Source organism: Mauremys mutica, chromosome 1, assembly GCF_020497125.1.
Source record: "Mauremys mutica isolate MM-2020 ecotype Southern chromosome 1, ASM2049712v1, whole genome shotgun sequence".
NCBI lineage: Eukaryota > Metazoa > Chordata > Testudines > Geoemydidae > Mauremys > Mauremys mutica.
This window is the reverse complement of record NC_059072.1, coordinates 361,788,958-361,809,158: the sequence shown is the minus strand read 5'-3', so window position 1 is coordinate 361,809,158 and position 20,201 is coordinate 361,788,958. Positions and strand designations below refer to the sequence as shown.

The following is a 20,201-nucleotide window of genomic DNA, read 5'->3' as shown; positions in this document are numbered from 1 at the left end:
CATAGGCGGTGGGTATAATAGGCCAGGAGAGGCTAAACCTCCCCTGTGGCATAGCTGCTGTCCCCTTCCTCCCACACACACACACACCTTTGAGAGGGATATTACAAGACATATTCATTTTTAGAGTACAATGAGCAGGCAGATGCAGTTTTCTGTGTCCCTTGCAGAGAGTTTTCCATCGGTTTGAGACACCCTGCATTCACTGAAAATGGCATAGGAGACTGGAATAATATAGGAAAAAAGCTTCAGAAACATATATAATCTGCCATACACAAGCAGTGTTGTGGCATTTTTTTTCTTACAGTCAAAAGAAGTGGGCTCTATAGTGGCACAGTTATCAAATTCTCACAAGATGACGTTACATGGAAAGAGAGACTGTGGCAAGAATCACCAATGTACTGCTTTGGCTGACTAACCAAGGAATTGCACTATGGGGCCAGGATGAGGGGGAAGAATCAGCTAATTGTGGAAACTTTCTGGAATTATGTAATTTGTTTTCACAATATGATGAAGCATTAGTTAGGGGGAAAAAAGAAAGAAAGAAAGAAAGAAAGAAAGAAAGAAAGAAAGAAAGAAAGAAAGAAAGAAATGCAACCCAAGGGGTACTTTCAATCTTGCAAGCCATTCAACTCAAAAGGAGCATTTTCAAATTGCCGCTGATATTGTGAAAAGCACAGTCATTTTGAAAGTTCAGGAGAATGGGTTTTGTACTGTTCTTGCTGACAAAGAACACAGTTTTAAACAAGAAGAAATGACAGGCTGAGAGACAGAGAAACACTGGAAATAAAGGAACAATTTCTAGGATTTGTTGATTGCTCTGAGCGAGGAGATGCTGGCTCCATCTATCACAACATTAAGCAGTTCTTACAAGCATCAGGCACTGCAAACTTGCTGGTCATAGCACAGTGTTATGATGGGGCTGCTGTCACAACAGGTCATGTCACAGGAGTACAGCAAAAAATGCTGCAAGATCACCCCACTGCTATATGTATGCACTGCATAACTCATAAATTGAATTTGGTTTTAGATGAAACCTACAAATTAAATTGGACAGCAACAGAATTTGTTTTGCACTCTCAAGGGCTTTTTTATCTTTTCACAGCCAGGCACACACCATGCTTACTTAAAGGGCCAGAAGATGCTTGGATTGAAACTGTAATGATCTAGTTTAAATGGAAAAATGCATCAGCCATAAAAAACGCCATGAGAACACTTCTCAGCAGTTTGTTGGGACTGTCAGAGCCTCCCTACCAAAGATTTAGTGAAGCATTTGGTTTGTTGAAGAATGGGCAGAAAATGGAGTTTTTTTGTGTTTCATTTTTTTTCCATGTTCTTAGTATGATTTATGTAGCACGCAAAGCTCTGTAGACACAAGACATGAAACTTTCTCAGGCCTGCAGTGTATATCAGCAAACTGTCAAAGCATTAGAGAGTATGTGAAGCAGCGCTAAGTGGGATGCTGTTTGAGAGAAAGCCCAAAAGGTCTGTAAGCTGCCTGATGTCCCCGTTACCCCCAGCAAAAAGGAAGAGTATGCTCACAAACGACCTATTAAAACAGCCTTTTTTGGCTGTTCAGTTCATACAAGCACACTCAGAGAATGAGAACATCAGCTATGTAAAAATGAGAGTGGTAAAGGAAAATGGGCCAGACAGCTGTATTTTGCTGTGTTGGATGCACAATTAGGTGGGTGTAATCGCAGATTTTCATCCCAGTCCATGGAAATAGATGAAAGTGTAGATGCGGGGCTAATATGTGATCCAGAAGGCACTGATGGACTGCTCAGTAAATGGCTCGGCAATCACATCTGCCAACTCCTTTAGCACCCTCGGATGCAGCGCATCCAGCCCCATGGACTTGTGCTCATCCAGCTTTTCTAAATAGTCCTCAACCACTTCTTTCTCCACAGAGGACTGGTCACCTCCTCCCCATGCTGTACTGCCCAATGCAGTGGTCTGGGAGCTGACCTTGTTCGTGAAGACAGAGGCAAAAAAATCATTGAGTACATTAGCTTTTTCCACATCCTCTGTCACTAGGTTGCCTCCCTCATTCAGTAAGGGGACCACATTTTCCTTGACTTTCTTCTTCTTGCTAACATACCTGAAGAAACCCTTCTTGTTACTCTTAACATCTCTTGCTAGCTATAACTCCAAGTCTTATTTGGCCTTCCTGACTTCACTCCTGCATGCCTGATACATCAGAGCATGGCACCCTGATACATCAGGAGTAATATGTAACTTTTTTGTATCTCTATAAAGATGTATTTCAGAGGCAATGCCTTTGACTGGCTGAGGGAAGAATGCAAAGTCCAACCATTCCATTGTCCATTGTCACAAGTATACATGTGTCAGTGTGCCTGTAACCATTGAGCTGCGGCATTAGCACCATGCTCAGTCGGCAAGAACCCTGACCTAGTTCCCTCGCTGAAAACCGAGTCTGTGGATGTATTGGGCAGTCCAATCAAAGTTTACTGTCTGTGCTATCTGTGCAGACTGCGGAAAGAACACTGAAAGAACACACACACACACAGCCAAATGTCTGTCAACAGTCCAGTATATTCTTCAGTTACGAAATCGCCTCAAGACTTTGTGGGTATTTGCTCGAAGAATTTTGCTAAATGCACAAGAGATGCAGAGAAGGCCCATAACAAAAGGAGCCAGCTGGGAGTGTTCAAACTGGGTGGTTGAGTGTTCTTGTTACTACCCAGTTTGCTGTTCAAATTACTGGTTCAATGACAGGAACCATTTCAGTTAGTGAGGCATGTAGGTCCAATCAACTGTAAAGTGCAGCACACAGAAAAGAATAAAGAGACTCAGATAAGAAGATAAGAACAGCCATACTGCATCAGACCAATGGTGCATCTAATCCAGTATCCTGTCTTCTGACCTGGGCCAATGTCATGTGCTTCAGAGGGAAAGAACAGAACAAGGCTATTATCGAGTGATCCATCTCTTGTCATCCAGTGCCATCATCTGGCAGTCAGGGCTAGGGACACCCAGAACCTGAGAGTGCATCCTTGAACATCTTGGATAACAGCCATTGATGGACATATCCTCCATGAACTTATCTAGTTCTCTTTGAACTCTTTCATATTTTTGGCCTTCTCGCAATCCCTTGGCAATGAGTTCCATAGGTTGACTGTGTGTTTTGTATACTATTTCCTTTTCTTTGTTTTAAACCTGTTGCCTATTAATTCTTGGTTGCCCCTGGTTCTTCTGTTATGTGAAGAAGTAAATGAGACTTCCATACTCACTTTCTCCACACCATTCATGATTTTATAAATCACTCTAATATCCCCCCTTAGTTGTTTACTTTCCAAGCTGAAACATCCCAGTTTTCTTAGTCTGTCCTCAGATGGAGGCTGTTCTAGACCCATAATCATTGTTGTTGCCTTTATCTGAACCTTTTCCATTTCTAATATGCCTTTTTTGAGATGAAGTGACCAGGACTGCACACAGTATTCATGGTGTTGTATTTATGCAGTGGCATTATTACATTTTCTTTCTTTTTGTCTGTCCCTTTCCTAATGGTCCTTAACATTCTGCTAGCTTTTTTGACTGCTGACATTGTCAGAAAACTACCTACGATGACCTCAAGATCTCTTTCTTGAGTAGTAACAGTCAATTTAAATCCCATCCTTTGGTATGTATAGTTGGGGCTATATTTTCTAATGTGCTTTCCTCCTATCATTTGAATCTTTTAAAAGCCTAGGAAGGGATCCTCCTTATAAACTCACTATGACACTGCACCCCATATTCTTCATATTTGTATGTTTTTGATATAATTACGGCATATATATGATGCATTTTGTACAAGATATGTCTTGACAGGTGTCATTGGAAAAGTTATAATTTGCTAAAAAGGATTATCCCATTTGTGTGCATATATCGTTTTTGTATGTGAAATTATGCATATTGATTATGTATCTGTAGTTGAACATGAGTTACACCTGGGTGACGCCCACTAGGCAAAATGCTTCCAGGCTAGACAGCTGGTTGTGAAGGGCCTATTCAGGGTAATGGGACATTAGGAGAAACAATAGGCTTCATGAGAAGCTTATCCCCCACCTAGTGAGCCTTTCTGAGAACATTCCATATAGACTAGGGATAATGGCTGCTTTGACTCGACATTCAAGGTTATGTGACCAGACCAATTGACACTGAACTCCATTTTGGGTAACTGTATTTTTCCACAAGCTGGACTGGGAAGTGATTTTGGAACAAAGGATTCCCAACATATGTTAAAGCTACATAAGGTGGGGTGTGACATCATCTAGTGGCCTCAATCCCCACACAAGAGAACTCCCGGATATACCCAAGGAACAAAGATTGAACTGGGAACATGTCTCACTCATACCCTTTGGTGCCCAAATTAGGATCACAGGCACTTGTGATGCAAGCATGGGGGAGTGATTGTAGCCTGAACAAAGATCCAGATGTAGCAGTTGTTTCATTCCTTTACCACTGTGTTCACACCCCAACAGAGAACACCTACCTAAAATGCCACCACACTGAAATGGCCCCAGGGCAAGTGGTCAGACAAACTCCATGGCTGTTCCCTTGTAAAATGTGCGATACCATTTGAGATGAACTTCAAGTCATTTTGGCCCTAAGAGTGGTGAAGTAATCACACAGTGAGTGGAGAAGTCCCATTGTACTAATTCTGATGCAGGATAGTAGAACCCATTTCTGCATTGATTTATGAAAGATCAACACAGAACCAAAATGTGATGCTTACCAAATATACAGAGTACATCAAGTATTAGAACAGTTGTTTGCTGTCAGATATATATTCACTTTTGACCTCACAAATGGATACTGGCAAATAACTTTTATACCAGATTGCTGGGAGAAGAAAGCGTTTTCCACAACCTTTTATTTGCATGAATTCAGGATCTTTTCATTTGGCCTCCACGGTGACCTTTCAGAGGATAATAGACTGGATATTACAACCTCTTGGGTGCTACAGTGCTATGATCCGTAAAAAAATGGGTTTTGGTCCCTTATCATGTGACATCCTTCCCAAGCATGATGCAGATGGTGGTACATTGCACACAGGAAAAAAAACCCATCATCAATTGTTAGGCTGCACAATCTGCAAGATTCAGTTTGTGCTGACAATCTGAACTCCTGGGATTGGCAAATCATTTCTTGACTCCCAGGTGAGGCTCTCAGGCTGAAGCTCTCCAGGGTTAATTTTCTGCTCTTCCCACTGTTCACAGAGCCGAGGGAATTGTCTGTGAATCCTGGCCAACTTGAGAGTCCATAGGGACAGTACAGGGGAAACATAAAGGCCACTGCGCAGCATGCCGAGTGTCAGACATGTGACATTCATACACTCATTCTCAGGGCTCTGTCTTCCTCTCACAATAAGGAGATTTCCTCTCTCTGCTGAGTAAGATTTTGGTGAGTTACCTCTTTCTCCATTAAAGTTAGTGTTAAGGGCTCAGGAAGGGTTCCAGGGTTGAAATCAGGAACCATCTGGGCAGGAATTCACCAGCACGGCGACTTGAACAGTTTAGTATTGTCAGAAACACCAACAGATTTACCTGGTAAAATTGGAACTACAAATGTATTGGAAATAGTTTAGACAAATATTTGTTTTTAAGATCAGTTTGTTGTTTCTTATTGTGTCCTTCTAATTGTCTATCTGTCCCAGTAACTTCCTTTTTTGGTCTATGTGGTACTTCCTCTGATTCGCTCAAGTTTTCCAATTCAGCAACTTCACTGCCGTGTTAGGAAGTGCAGCCACAGCCTCTGCAGTGGGTATCCGTGTAACCGGAGATTTCACAACAAGAATGGGTTGCACACTGGCCAGATATTTCTCTCACATTCTGCCTTCTGTGGGTCACTCCAGATTGACACTGGCCTCCTCTAGAGTAAAATCAGAGCCCTGTGTTTTGAAATCTGTGTCTTTCATGCCTGATCTCAGAACTCTACATAAACTGTGGGTTTCCTTCAAACTCTTTCATCACCCGAACAGAATAGCACTCTCTGTAGCAGGACTCAAAGCCATGAGTATTGCAGCTCAGAGCTGAAAGTTAAACAGTAAGGGTGAATCTTTTCCCATTGAGATTTCCTGTTCATCTGGCTTGGTTTGTTGTCTCTGAAGCCTCTCTGGACTTGAATATGATCTAAATAATCTCATGCCATCTGTATATGTTACCACCTCACTGCTCAACACTCATTCTAGATTGTTAATAAGTAAAAAATATTTCCCATACAGTTTGTTACAAAGTGTGTAACCCCCTTCAATGTCCTTCTCTCCCTTCACAGGCTCCTTGAGCATTTCTGACCCTGATAGATGCATCGACCACCTCATGGCAGTTTTCAACCTCACCTACTCTGATGCTTCAGCATTCATCTTAATGGGCATCCCTGGCCTGGAAGCTGCCCATATGTGGATTTCCATCCTTTTCTCTACTTTCTACATTATGGGCCTGTTGGGAAATTTCACGCTTCTGTTTGTTATAGGCAAGGAGCAGATGTTGCACAAGCCAATGTACTTGCTGCTCTCCATGCTGGCAGTCACAGAAATCGGCACGTCTACCTCCGTCGTGCCAAAGGTGCTGTGCATATTTTGGTTCAATTTGAAAGGCATTACTGTGGGTGGCTGCCTCACCCAGATGTTCTTCCTTCATGCTGGTACAGTTATGCATTCAGCCGTCCTTGTGACAATGGCCTTTGATCGCTATGTTGCCATATGTAACCCTCTGAGATACGCTATAATTGTCACCAATGCACGAATAGCTAAGCTAGGGCTAGTGGGTTTGCTAAGAGCTTTTCTCTTAATTCTGCCCTTGCCACTGCTCCTGAGCAGGCAGCCATTCTGTGCCAACCGCATTATCGCCCACACCTACTGCGACCATATGGCTGTGGCAAAGCTGTCGTGTGGGGACATCACAGTCAATAGGATGTATGGTTTGGTAATAGTATTTGTAATCATCATGTTAGACCTGTTGCTTATTTCCCTGTCCTATGGTCTGATCATCAGGGCTGTCCTCAGAGTATCCTCCAAGAAAGGCCGCCAGAAAGCCCTCAGCACCTGCACAGCCCATATCGCTGTGATGATGATGTCTTATCCTTCCTCCCTCTTATCCACTCTGACATACCGGTTCGGTCAGGGAATTGCTCCCCATGTTCACATCATCTTGGCCAACATGTATTACCTCCTCCTCCCCATGTTCAACCCTATCATTTATGGGGCCAAAACTGGAGAGCTTCGTGAGAAATTGCTTAAATACACTTGCAGAATGTGATTGCCTGGGGCCACTGACTTTAAGCCTTCATGACAAGAGGGTGAAAGGCTATCTCCTATTTAATCAAGGGTGCTCTGTCTTACTTTGGCTGAGCTCAGCATTGTGGAAGTTTAGAGTCTGAGAAGTTCCTCACACCTAACCTCTTATCACTGTATCACCAAGTACTGATCTTTCCATTGATGAATTCCCTGTCTCTCACCATCACCTGATCTCTTTCAGTGTCACCTCTCTGCCCCCACCTCTACACACCCTATCCCATGGCCTTTCCATGACTTCCAGACCAACAGAAGATATGGCAGTTTTCTGGAGCAAGGTGGCTTTCCATTATATCCTGTGGGAACTGGAAAATGTGATATGCTAAAGTTTAATGCATTTTCTTAAGTAAGAGAGAAATTTTATTGGCCAAATCTTTTATTTTAGAATGGTTATTAAAATTTGCATACCAATAGTCTTGGAAAGCAAGGACATGGTTGTAAGAATTTTGAAGGTATGTGTTGTATAAATTTATTTAATTATTTGCATTTTATGTATGCATTGCTTTAGCAATTGCAGGATAATATGTATAAGCTTATGCATGCTTATAATCCTTTGTGGGACTGGCTTAATGGCTTTGGCTGGCCCACTTGGGTTATTTTTCTTCTCCATATGGGAATAAGTGCGTTGGGAGTTGTTTTTTGTTTTTTTATTTGCTTGCCCTGTTTTGTACGCCTTTTGCAATGAAGTTTGGAGAGGTTTATTGGATGTTTTTTTTAAGAAAAGAGGGGGAGATGTGGGGTTACATCATCCCTATGCTGCCTTGGTGGAAAGTTACAGCAGCAGCACATCAAGAATAGAGGGGTTAGATAAAGTTGTTATGAGAAAGTTGGGAGCTAGCCCGAAGGAGGCAGACGCCAGGTGGCCTAGCTGGGATCGGTTTCAAGGTGATAAACAAGACCATAAATCAGATGGATTGCATGGGAAATGGGAAACCAGTAAGCAAAGGGCCATGCATGTGAAAAGTGTGTGTATCGGACAAAGAACCAATCAGCAGCAATGTAATGTTGGTGTGTCTGACGTTTGCTAATATGGAGAAGCCTATATAATATGATGCATTGTACTCAATAAATGATTCAGCTTGCAATCATATTGGTTGTTGTGCTTTATCCGTCCCGCATGAGAACGCAACAGTGTTAGCTTACTTTTATTTCGGCTTGTGATTTTCCTTGTCTAGAGGGAGGTCTTGTCTAGAGGGGGGTTTTGTCTAGAGGGAGGTTTATCCCAGGATTTGTAACTTTAAGGTTTTGCCTACAGGGGAGATCCTCTATGTTCTTGAGTCTTTTGTTATTCTGTAAAGTACTTACCATCCCGATTTTACAGAGGTGATTCTTTTACTTTTTTTTTTAATTAAAATTATTCTTTTAAGAACCTGATTGACTTTTCATTGTTTTAAGATCCAAGGGTTTGGGTCTGTGTTCACCTGTACCAATTGGTGAGGATATTATTCTCAAGCCTCCCCAGGAAAAGAGGTGTAGGGGCTTGGGGGATTATTCTCAAGCCTGCCCAGGAAAAGGGGTGTAGGATATTTAGGATTGGTCCTGCACTGAGCAGGGGGTTAGACTAGATACCTCCTGAGATCTCTTTCAACCCTAATCTTCTATGATTATATGATCCAATCTATTTAGTATTTTAGGCTTATTTTTTGGTTTTGTTTATTTGCTAGGTAATCTGCTTTGATGTATTTGCTAGCACTTATAATCATAGAAAATCCATCTTTTCGTAGTTACATTTGTTTTTTGCTTTATCTAAACCACTGTGCCTTTGAGTCATGGGAAAATCTCAGGTTGGTTCACACAGGCTTGTTTTGTATCCTTCTCACATCAAAGGTAGGGCGAACTTTATTAATGATCTTACATTGTACAGATCCCTGTGCAGTGCAAGACAGTGTATTTTTGGTTTTATACTCCAGTGGAGGGACGGTGAGCCTGGGGAGCTGGGAAATGAACTGGTGCTTGCTGTTTCTATTTGGGTGGCTTAAGTAAGCCCTCAGGTAGCTCAGTTGGGTGTGTGGTGCCATCTTCTCTTGTGTTGGGTGATAACAAGGGCTGGAGATGGTGAATCACTAGCAAAGCAGTGTGAAAACAGGCCAGCTCAGCTGGATGGTTAAAGGCTGCTGCAGTTCTCACGGATCCCAAACTGCATCCCAGGGGTGACAACCCATCACTCTGGAGCCCATATCAGGCCCCCCCAGGCACCTATGATGCAATCATGGTGGAAGGACTGTAGCCAGCATCCTAGTAGGGCTACCATCCCTAAATGGCCCCACGGTAACAGATCAGGGAAACTCCGTGGCTGTTCCCTCATATAATGAGGGATACCATGTGAGATGAAGAGTGTGTGGAGAGGGCCCATTGTACTAGTTCTGACATAGTATAGCATAACCTGTTTCTGCATCCATTTCTGAAAGATCAACACAGTACTGAAATTTTATCCTCACCCAATGTATAGAGTAGAATAACTATAAAAACAACTAGGAGCTGCTCGATATATATCCACTTTAGACCTCACAAAGTGATACTAGCAAATACCTTTGATGCTGGAAGAAGAATGCCTTTTCCATGCCCTTCTGTTTATATCAGTGAAGGATCACTTCATTTCGCCTCCACATGGTGGCAGTGACTTTTCAGAGGCTAATGGGCTGGATATTACAACGGCCTGGGCGGGATGCAGTGGTACACTGCTATGATCAATTAAAAATGGTTTTTGGTCCTGTATCTTGTGGTACCTTTCCACACATAGTGCAGATGGCAGCACATTACACACAGAAAAAAAAACACATCGTCAATTGCTAGGCTGAACAGTCTGCAAGACACAGTTTACGCTGAAAATCTGAGCCCCTGGTATTGCTGAATCATTTCTTCACTCCCAGGGGAGGCTCTCAGGCTGAAGTTCTCCAGGGTCTATTTTCTGCTCTTCCTGCTGCTCACAGAGCCAAGGGAATTGTCTCTGAATCTTGTCCAACCTGAGAGTCCGCAGGGACTGTACAGATCAATCATAAAGGTTGCTGCCAAGCTCACCAAGTGTCACACATTTGAGATTCAGACACTGATTCTCAGGGCTGTGCCTTGCTGTCACAGTGAGGAGATTTCTTCTCTCTGCTCAGCAGGATTGAGGTGAGTTTCCTCTTTCTGCATTAAAGTTAGTGCTAAGGGCTTAGGAAGGGTTTCGAGGTTCAAGTCAAGAACCATTTGGCAGGAATTTACCAGCACAACAACTACAACTGTTTAGTATTGTCAGAAACATGAGTAGATTTACCTGGGTAAAATTGGAACTGCAAATGTATTGGGAATAGTTTAGAAAAATATTTGTTTTTAAGATCTGTTCCTTGTGTCTTACTGTGTCCTTCAATCTGTCTCAGTGGCTTCCTTTTTTGGGCTGTGTGCTCTGTCCTCTGGTTTGCTCAATTTTTCTAAATCAGCAACTTCACTGCCCTGTTAGGTAGTGCAGCCAAAGCCTCTGCAGTGGGTATCTGTGTTACCAGAGGGTTCACAACAAGAATGGGCCCCACACTGGCCAGATTCTGCTCCCACATTCTGCCTTCACTGGGTCACTCCAGATTGACACTGGCATCCCTGAGAACAAAATCAGGGCCCTTGTGTTTTGAAAAACCCATTGTTCATGCCTGGTCTCCAAACGCCACCTAAACTGGGGGTTTCCTTCAAACTCTTTGAGTTCCCTAACGTAATAGTGCTGTCTGTAGCAGGACCTGAAGTCGTGATTTTTCACAGCTCGGAGACAAAAGTTAAACACTATGGGTGACATTTTGGTCCCATTGAGATCAATGACAAAATTCTCAACACTGCCAGAATTTCACCCTAATTCCACATGTAGGGACTTATTTAAGTGGCCTGATTTACACCAACCATAAGCCTCCAGGATGGGTGAGTTTGTTTGCACCAAAGAAGAACTGACAGGAGAGTTGCTGAAATCGCAAACTCACAGGCTTAGAGGTTAAGAAAAATCAGGATAACAATATTTTTTCAAGAAGGGAAAGGAGTCTGCTCTCTTTGTGCCCCTGCATCTCTGGGTCTGGAGAGGTCGAGAAGTACAAAAGGCAGTAAATATAAAATTATGTTTTTGGCTTAAAACAATTCAGGTGGTGTTGGAAATTTAATGGGGGGAGGTCCGCACAGTATGTGTGTGCGGGTGCTGGGATGTGCAGCATCCATACTACAGTGGCCTGGAGTCCTGAAACTGGGTGAAATAGGGAATGGACATCCTGCCTAATGCACAAACCAAAGAGACATAATGAAGCATCATGGGGTAGAGGGGTATCTCAGACATAATGCAACGTGTACCACACTGTGCAAGATTGTCTCTGACACCTTCCCCCATCCGTACCATCCTTCCTGCCATGAAGAATCACACTTCAGCCTCGTGGCAATGTCAGCAATTGCCAGCTGGGATGTTCTGTGTCTTGGGGGAACACCCTACACCCCCATGTTCATCTTTATAAAATGATTGTGTGTATCCAATGAAAACTAAATCATCCTATCTAGGGTCTTGTTAAGCCGGACCTCAAAAAATGCTGAGGAAGGCAATTCTACCACCTCCCTAAGAAACACATTCCAGTGCTTCACCACCCTCCTAGTGAACTAGTTTTTCATAAGAGCCAACCCAGACCTCCCCCACTGCAACTTGAGACCATTGCTCCTTGTTCTGTCACCTGCCACCACTGAGAACACCCAAGCTCCATCCTCTTTGGAACCCCCCTTTAGGTAGTTGAAGGCTGCTCTCAAATCCCCCCGCCCCTCACTTTTGTTTTCTGCAAATTAAGTAAGCTCAGTTCCCTCAGACTCTCTTCCTAAATCATATTCCCAAGCCCCCTGATCATTTTCATTGCCTTCCACTGGACTCTCTCCAATTTGTCCACGTCCGTTCTGTAGTGGGGGACCCAAAACTGGACGCAATACTCCAGATGTGGCCTCACCAGAGCCAAATAGAGAGGAATAATCACTTCCCTCGATATGCTGACAATCCTCCTCCTAATGCAGCCCAATATGCGGTTAGTCTTCTTGCCAAGAAGGGCACTGTCTTGACTCGTAGATTTTAAGGTCAGAAGGGACCATTACGATCATTTAATCTGACCTCCTGCATAGTGCAGGCCACAGAATCTCACCCACACACTCCTGTAAGAAACCCCTAACCTACGTCTGAGCTACCAAAGTCTCAAATCATGGTTTAAAGACTTCAAGGTGCAGAGAATCCTCCAGCAAGTGACCCATGGCCCCACGCTGCAGAGGAAGGCAAAAACCCCAAGGGCCTCTGCCAATATGCCCTGGAGGAAAATTCCTTCCCGACCCCAAATATGGCGATCAGCTAAACCCTGAGAGATGGGCAAGACTCACCAGCCAGCACCCAGGAAAGAATTCTCTATAGTAACTCACATCCCACCCCATCTAACATACCATCACAGACCACTGGGCATACTTACCTGCTGATAATCAAAGATCAATTAATTGCCAACACTAGGCTATCCCATCATACCATCCCTCCATAAACTTATCAAGCTTAGTCTTGAAGCCAGACACACCTCTACTCCGATATAACGTTACCATATATAACATGACTTTGGAAATAATGCCATAAAGCAGCGTTCCGGGGGGGGGGGAGGCTGTGCACTCCTATGGATCAAAGTAAGTTCACTATAATGTGGTTTCACCTATAACACGGTAAGATTTTTTGGCTCCTGAGGATGGCGTTATATCAGGGTAGAGGTGTATGTCTTTTGCCCCCATTGCTCCCCTTGGAAGGCTGTGCCAGAACTTTACTTCTCTAATCGTTAGAAACCTTTGTCTAATTTCAAGTCTAAACTTTCGGATGGCCAGTTTATATTCATTTGTTCTTGTGTCCACATTGATATTGAGCTTAAATAATTCCTCCTCCTCTCTGGTATTTACCCCTCTGATATATTTATAGAGAGCAATCATATCTCCCCTCATTGTTCAGTTGGTTAGGCTAACCAAGCCAAGCTCTTTGAGTCTCCTTTCATAAGACAGGTTTTCCATTCCTCGGATCATTCTAGTAGCCCTTCTCTGTACCTATTCCAGTTTGAATTCATCCTTCGTAAACATGGGAGACCAGAACTGCACACAGTATTCCAGATGAGGTTTCACCAGTGCCTTGTATAATGATGCTAACACCTCCTTATTTCTACTGGAAATACCTGGCCTGATGCATCCCAAGACTGCATTAGCTTTTTTCACGGACATTTCACATTGACGGCTCATAGTCATCCTGTGATCAACCAATACTCCAAGGTCCTTCTCCTCCTCTGTTACTTCCAATTGATGAGTCCCCAGTTTATAACAAAAAATCTTGTTATTAATCCATGACCATATTAATGCATGACCTTGCAATGTTCACTATTAAATTTTATCCTGTTACTATTACTCCAGTTTACAAGGTCATCCAGATCTTCCCGTATGACATCACGGTCTTTTTCTGTATTGGTAATAATACCAGCTTTGTGTCATCCACAAACTTTATTAGCACTCTCCCACTTTTTGTGCCAAGATCAATAATAAAAAGATTAAATAAGATTGCCCCCCAAATCGATCCCTGAGGAACTCCACTAGTAACCTCCTTCCAGCCTGACAGTTCACCTTTCAGTATGCCCCTTGTAGTCTCCCCTTTGACCAGTATCCACCTTTCAATTTTCATATCAATCCCCATCTTTTCCAATTTAACTAATAATTCCCCATGTGGAACTATATCAAATGACTTACTGAAATTGCTGGGTTTCCTTTATCCAAAAAATCTGTTACCTTATCAAAGAAGGAAATCAGGTTGATTTGGCACAATCTACATTTTGTAATACCATGTTGTATTTTGTCCCAATTACCATTGTCCTCGATGTCCTTAACTACTTTCTCCTTCACATTTTTCCCAAGACTTACGTACTACAGATGGATCATGTTTTTAACTTTCTTAAAAATAGGAACTATGGTAGCAATTCTCCAGTCATACGGTACAACCCCTGAGTTTACAGATTCATTAAAAATTCTTGCTAATGGGATTGCAATTTCATGTGTCAGTTCCTTTAATATTCTTGGATGAAGTTTATCTGGGTCCCCCAATTTAGTCCCATGAAGCTGTTCAAGTTTGGCTTCTACTTTGGATGTGGTAATATCTACCTCCATATTCTCGTTTCTCATTCTGCCATTATCCCTAATCTCCTCATTAGCCTCAGTTAAAGACTGAGGCAAAGTATTTGTTTAGATATTGGGCCATGACTAGGTTATCCTTAACCTCCACTCCATCCTCAGTGTTTAGCGGTCCTACTTCTACTTTCTTTGTTTTCTTCTTATTTATATGGCTATAGAACCTCTTACTATTGGTTTTAATTCCCTTTGCAAGGTCCAACTCGACATGGCTTTTGGCCTTTCTCACTTTATCCCTACATGTTCTGACCTCAACAAGGTAGCTTTCATAGACTCATAGACTTTAAGGTCAGAAGGGACCATTATGATCATCTAGTCTGACCTCCTGCACAATGCAGGCCACAGAATCTCACCCATCCACTCCTGTAACAAACCTCTAACCTCTATATCTGAGTTATTTAAGTCCTCAAATTGTGATTTGAAGACCTCAAGCTGCAGAGAATTCTCCAGCAAGTGACCCATGCCCCATGCTGCAGAGGAAGGTGAAAAACCTCCAGGGCCTCTGCCAATCTGCTCTGGAGGAAAATTCCTTCCCGACCCCAAATATGGCAATCAGTTAAACCTTGAGCATGTGGGCAAGACTCACCAGCAAGCACCCAAGAAAGAATTCTCTATAGTAACACACATCCCACCCCATCTAACATACCATCACAGACCACTGGGTATACTTACCCGCTGATAATCAAAGATCAATTGCCAAATTAATTGCCAAAATTAGGCCATCCCCTCCATAAACTTATCAAGCTTAGTCTTTCTTAGTCTCAAGCCAGAGAATTTCCCCAAAATTATTCTAGATCAGATCTTTTAGAGAAACATCCAACCCTGATCTAAAAAATATCAGTGAGGAAGAATCTGCCATGTCTCTTGGCAAATTGTTCCAATGGTTAAATACTCACACCATTTAAAAAATGTTCGCCACATTTCCAGGCAGAATTTCTTTAACTTCAACTTCCAGCCATTATATACTGTTACACGTCTGTATACTAGGCTGAAAAGCCTATTATTTAATATTTGTTCCCCATGTAGATACTTACAGACTCTTATCAAGTCACCCCTTAACCATCTTTATTAAATTAAATAATTTGAGATCTTTGAGTGCATCACTATATGACAAGTTTTCTAAACTTATAATAATTCTTGTGATTCTTCTCTGAACACTCTTCATCTCTAATCATGGACACCAAAATTGGACAAAGGATTCCAACAGCAATTGAACGAGTGCTAAATATAAAGGTAAAAGCAGCAAAGAATCCTGTGGCACCTTATAGACTAACAGACGATTTGCAGCATGAGGTTTCGTGGGTGAATACCCACTTCGTCGGATGCAAGTAGTGGAAATTTCCAGGGGCAGGTATATATATGCAAGAAAGAAGCAAGCTAGAGATAACGAGGTTAGTTCAATCAGGGAGGATGAGGCCCTGTTCTAGCAGTTGAGGTGTGAAAACCAAGGGAGGAGAAACTGGTTCTGTAGTTGGCAAGCCATTCACAGTCTTTGTTTAATCCTGAGCTGATGGTGTCAAATTTGCAGATGAACTGAAGCTCAGCAGTTTCTCTCTGAAGTCTGGTCCTGAAGTTTTTTTGCTGCAGAATGGCCACCTTAAGATCTGCTATTGTGTGGCCAGGGAGGTTGAAGTGTTCTCCTACAGGTTTTTGTATATTGTCATTCCTAATATCTGATTTGTGTTCATTTATCCTTTTCCTTAGAGACTGTCCAGTTTGGCCGATATACATAGCAGAGGGGCATTGCTGGCATATGATGGCGTATATTACATTGGTGGACATGCAGGTGAATGAACCGGTGATGGTGTGGCTGATCTGGTTAGGTCCTGTGATGGTGTCGCTGGTGTAGATATGTGGGCAGAGTTGGCATCGAGGTTTATTGTATGGATTGGTTCCTGAGCTAGAGTTACTATGGTGCGGTGTGCAGTTACTGGTGAGAATATGCTTCAGGTTGGCAGGTTGTCTGTGGGCGAGGACTGGCCTGCCACCCAAGGCCTGTGAAAGTGTGGGATCATTGTCCAGGATGAGTTGTAGATCCCTGATCATGCGTTGGAGGAGTTTTAGCTGGGGACTGTATGTGATGGCCAGTGGAGTCCTGTTGGTTTCTTTCTTGGGTTTGTCTTGCAGTAGGAGGCTTCTGGGTACACGTCTGGCTCTGTTGATCTGTTTCCTTATTTCCTCGTGCGGGTACTGTACTTTTGAGAATGCTTGGTGGAGATTTTGTAGGTGTTGGTCTCTGTCTGCGGGGTTTGAGCAACACTATAGGAGAACACTTCAATCTCCCGGGTCACACAATAGCAGATCTTAAGGTGGCCACATATGCAGTTTAATTGAATGTCTTCTTGATCTTGTATTATGAGTCAGGGAGACCACATTCTCAATATGCGCTACTCTCTACCAGTCAATGTTTTATAGACTTTTCTCATATCCTTTCTAATTCTTTTCTTTTGTAAGGTAACAATCTCAGTCTTTTCAATCTCTCTCCATATAAGAGTTTTCCCAGATCATTGATCTTTCCCCTTGCATGAGCTCCTCTACTTCTGCAACATCCTGTGTGAGAAGGGAGCACAGTGCTACACAGAGGTGTACAGAGGAGGGCGAAACATTGCCTGACTGATCTCATGGCATTTTATTTTCTGTATGATTTCCCAACCCATTACTCCTGGATCCTAATGTTTTGCTTAATTTCTGTCTGTGCTTGTACTTTGAGCAGGATTTCACAGAGCTGTGTACCAAGATGCACAGATCCCTTTCCTGAGTTCATACAGTTGAATTAGAAGATTGTTAGGTGTTTGAAGACTTCAAATTTTCCCACCAATGGGCATGCATTTTGCAGTTATTACCATCAAAATGCATTCACCATCATGCAGCCCATTCATCTGTCTTGCTGAGCTCCCTCTAAGGACTTCTCTGGACTTGACTACGACTTAAATAAACAGGTGCAATCTGCAAATATTGCCACCTCACTCCTCACCCCACTTTCTAGATCATTAATAAGTCTAAAATATTTACCATACTATTTCTTATAAAGAATGTTACCCCTCTCACTATACTTCTTTCCTTTCACAGGTAGCTTGAGCATTTCTGAGCTCGATCGATGCATCAACAACGTCATGTCAGTTTTCAACCTCACCCCCTCTGACTCTTCAACATTCATCCTAATGGGCATCCCTGGCCTGGAAGCTGCCCACATCTGGATTTCCATCCCCTTCACTATGTTCTACATTGTCGGCCTGTTGGGAAATTTCACAGTTCTGTTTGTTGTAGGGAAAGAGAAGACCCTACACAAGCCGATGTACCTCCTTCTCTGCATGTTAGCGTTCACAGAAATCATTACATCTACTTCCGTTGTGCCGAAGGCACTGTTTATATTTTGGTTCAATTTGAAAGGCATTACTGTGGCTGGCTGCCTCACCCAGATGTTCTTCCTTCACACTGGTTCTATGATGCACTCAGCTGTCCTTGTGACAATGGCCTTTGATCGCTATGTTGCCATATGTAACCCTCTGAGATATGCCACCATCCTCAGCAACGCACGAATAGCTAAGCTAGGGCTAGTGGGTTTGATAAGAACCATTCTCTTCATTCTGCCTCTTCCCCTTCTCCTGAGCAGGCAACCATTCTGTGCCAACCACATTATCCCCCATACGTTCTGTGATCACATGGCTGTGGCAAAGATGTCGTGTGGGGACATCACAGTCAACAGGACATATGGCTTGGTGATGGCATTTATAGTCATTGGGTTAGATCTGACACTGGTTGCCCTGTCCTACGGTCTGATCATCAGGGCCGTCCTCAGAATCTCCTCCAAGGAAGCCCACCAGAAATCCCTCAACACCTGCACTGCCCACATCGGTGTGATGCTGATGTCATATCCTTCCTTCTTCTTCTCCACTCTGACATACCGGTTTGGTCAGGGCATCGCTCCCCACATTCACATCATCTTGGCCAACCTCTATTTGCTTCTTCCCCCTATGCTTGACCCTGTCATTTATGGTGTCAAAACCAAAGAGCTTCGTGACAAAGTCAGCAAGTACACCTGCAGAAGGTGATCACCTGGGGGCCACTGACTTTAACCCTGTGTGAAAAGAGGTGAGAAGGATATCTCCACATTAATCAAGGGTGCTCTGTTCCAGTTTTGCTGAGCTCAGCATTTTGGAAGTTCGCAGTCTTAAAAGCTCCTCATACCTAACATCTTATCACTCCATCACCAAGCACTGCTCTTTCTATTGCTAAGGTCCTTTTCTCTGACCATCACCTAATCTCTTTCAGCATCACCCATCAGCGTCCAGATCCACACACTCTGTCACTCAGCCGTTCCATGATTTACAGAACACAGAAGATACTGCAGCTTTCTGAAGCAAGGTGGCTTTCCATTAGAGCCTATGTGAACACCATTATTGATCAGTTTGACAAATTGAAGCCACAATTTCTGATAGCCAAAAAATATAGAAAATAACAAGACTGCGGACTTTCTTTATCTTAAGTACAGTGATTCTGGGAGCAAAATGTACCTGATTTTTTTACATCCAATCGTTCAGGAAGCCTGACAGATAAACTAAATGTTTCAGTTGGAAAGTGCTAATTCTGGAAAGCTGCTGCAGAAATTGAGATCATTCTACTAAACTTTATTGCTGAGAGTTGTGGAACTGTGCGTTTTTGAGAAATGGACGGGGTTACTCTGTATTCAAGGGAGTGTACCACAGAATGGGATCAAGCCAATTGCGACCATATGATGTTCATTCAGCCACTATGAATTAATAAAATAGAGTTTCGGGTTAATTGGAGAGCAGGCTTTTAGGTGCAAAGTCAAAATCTAACTGGCAGTCTATGCTAATCAGAATGGGAGGAGTGGACAGACAGACAAGTAAACAAGTGAGAATGAAAGAACATAAATGGATGAAAACCTTGAGTCTTGATGCCTCCAATATTAGAAGTTTATTGTAAGCTAGAAAAAGTGATGATCCAGTAGGGGTCACTATGACCTGTGTGTGTTGTAGAAATTATGAAAGATTAGCTCATACTATGTAGTTTGGAAGAGTCTTCTGAATCCATCTTGAGAGACCTTTTTCCTGATACCCTTTCTCCCCAGCAGGCGAGGAATTGGACACAGTGAAACTGCTGTTAAATACTCAATACCATTCCAGCTCTTAGGTAAAAATCTGGGATGTTTTAAACCTATTACTTATGTCTGTGTTTGCTTAAATCTAATAAACTGCAGTGTTAGACAAGACCATGCTGACTTGCATTTAATCGTTGATCAGACAGAATTGCTATCTTCCCATTGATTTATTCCTGACAAAACCTGGAGTGAAATAGTGAAATTGCCTCTGCTGTTGGTTCTGAAAACCCCAGGTAATGGACTGTTGTGTTAAACTACGACACCACCATGGAGTCCAACAAATTATGATTTTATGCCATTGATTTTGGAGTCACTTACAGCTGGAAATTTCAAAATACACACTAGTCCAGGGGTCAGCAACCTTTCAGAAGTGCTGTGCCGAGTCTTCATTTATTCACTCTAATTTAAGGTTTCGCGTGCCGGTAATACATGTTAACATTTGTAGAAGGTCTCTTTCCAGAAGTCTATAATATATAACTAAACTATTGTTATATTTAAAGTAAATAAGGTTTTTAAAATGTGTAAGAAGCTTCATTTAAAATTAAATTAAAATGCAGAGCCCCCTGACTGGTGGCCAGGACCCAGGCAGTGTGAGTGCCACTGAAAATTAGCATGTGTGCCGCC

At 42.7% G+C, this 20,201-nt stretch overlaps 2 protein-coding genes across 2 annotated transcripts; both read left to right on the top strand.

Annotated features, from left to right (window-relative positions):
- Positions 1-6,317: 6,317 nt before the first annotated feature.
- On the top strand, positions 6,318-7,256 carry LOC123362238 (olfactory receptor 52K2-like). The gene has a single exon (XM_045002652.1). The coding sequence runs from the start codon at positions 6,318-6,320 to the stop codon at positions 7,254-7,256; it is 939 nt and encodes a 312-aa protein (XP_044858587.1).
- A 10,312-nt stretch (positions 7,257-17,568) lies between these two features.
- LOC123362223 (putative olfactory receptor 52P1) lies at positions 17,569-18,507 on the top strand. The gene has a single exon (XM_045002622.1). It carries the CDS (start codon positions 17,569-17,571, stop codon positions 18,505-18,507), a length of 939 nt encoding a protein of 312 aa, XP_044858557.1.
- The last annotated feature ends 1,694 nt before the right edge of the window (positions 18,508-20,201 follow it).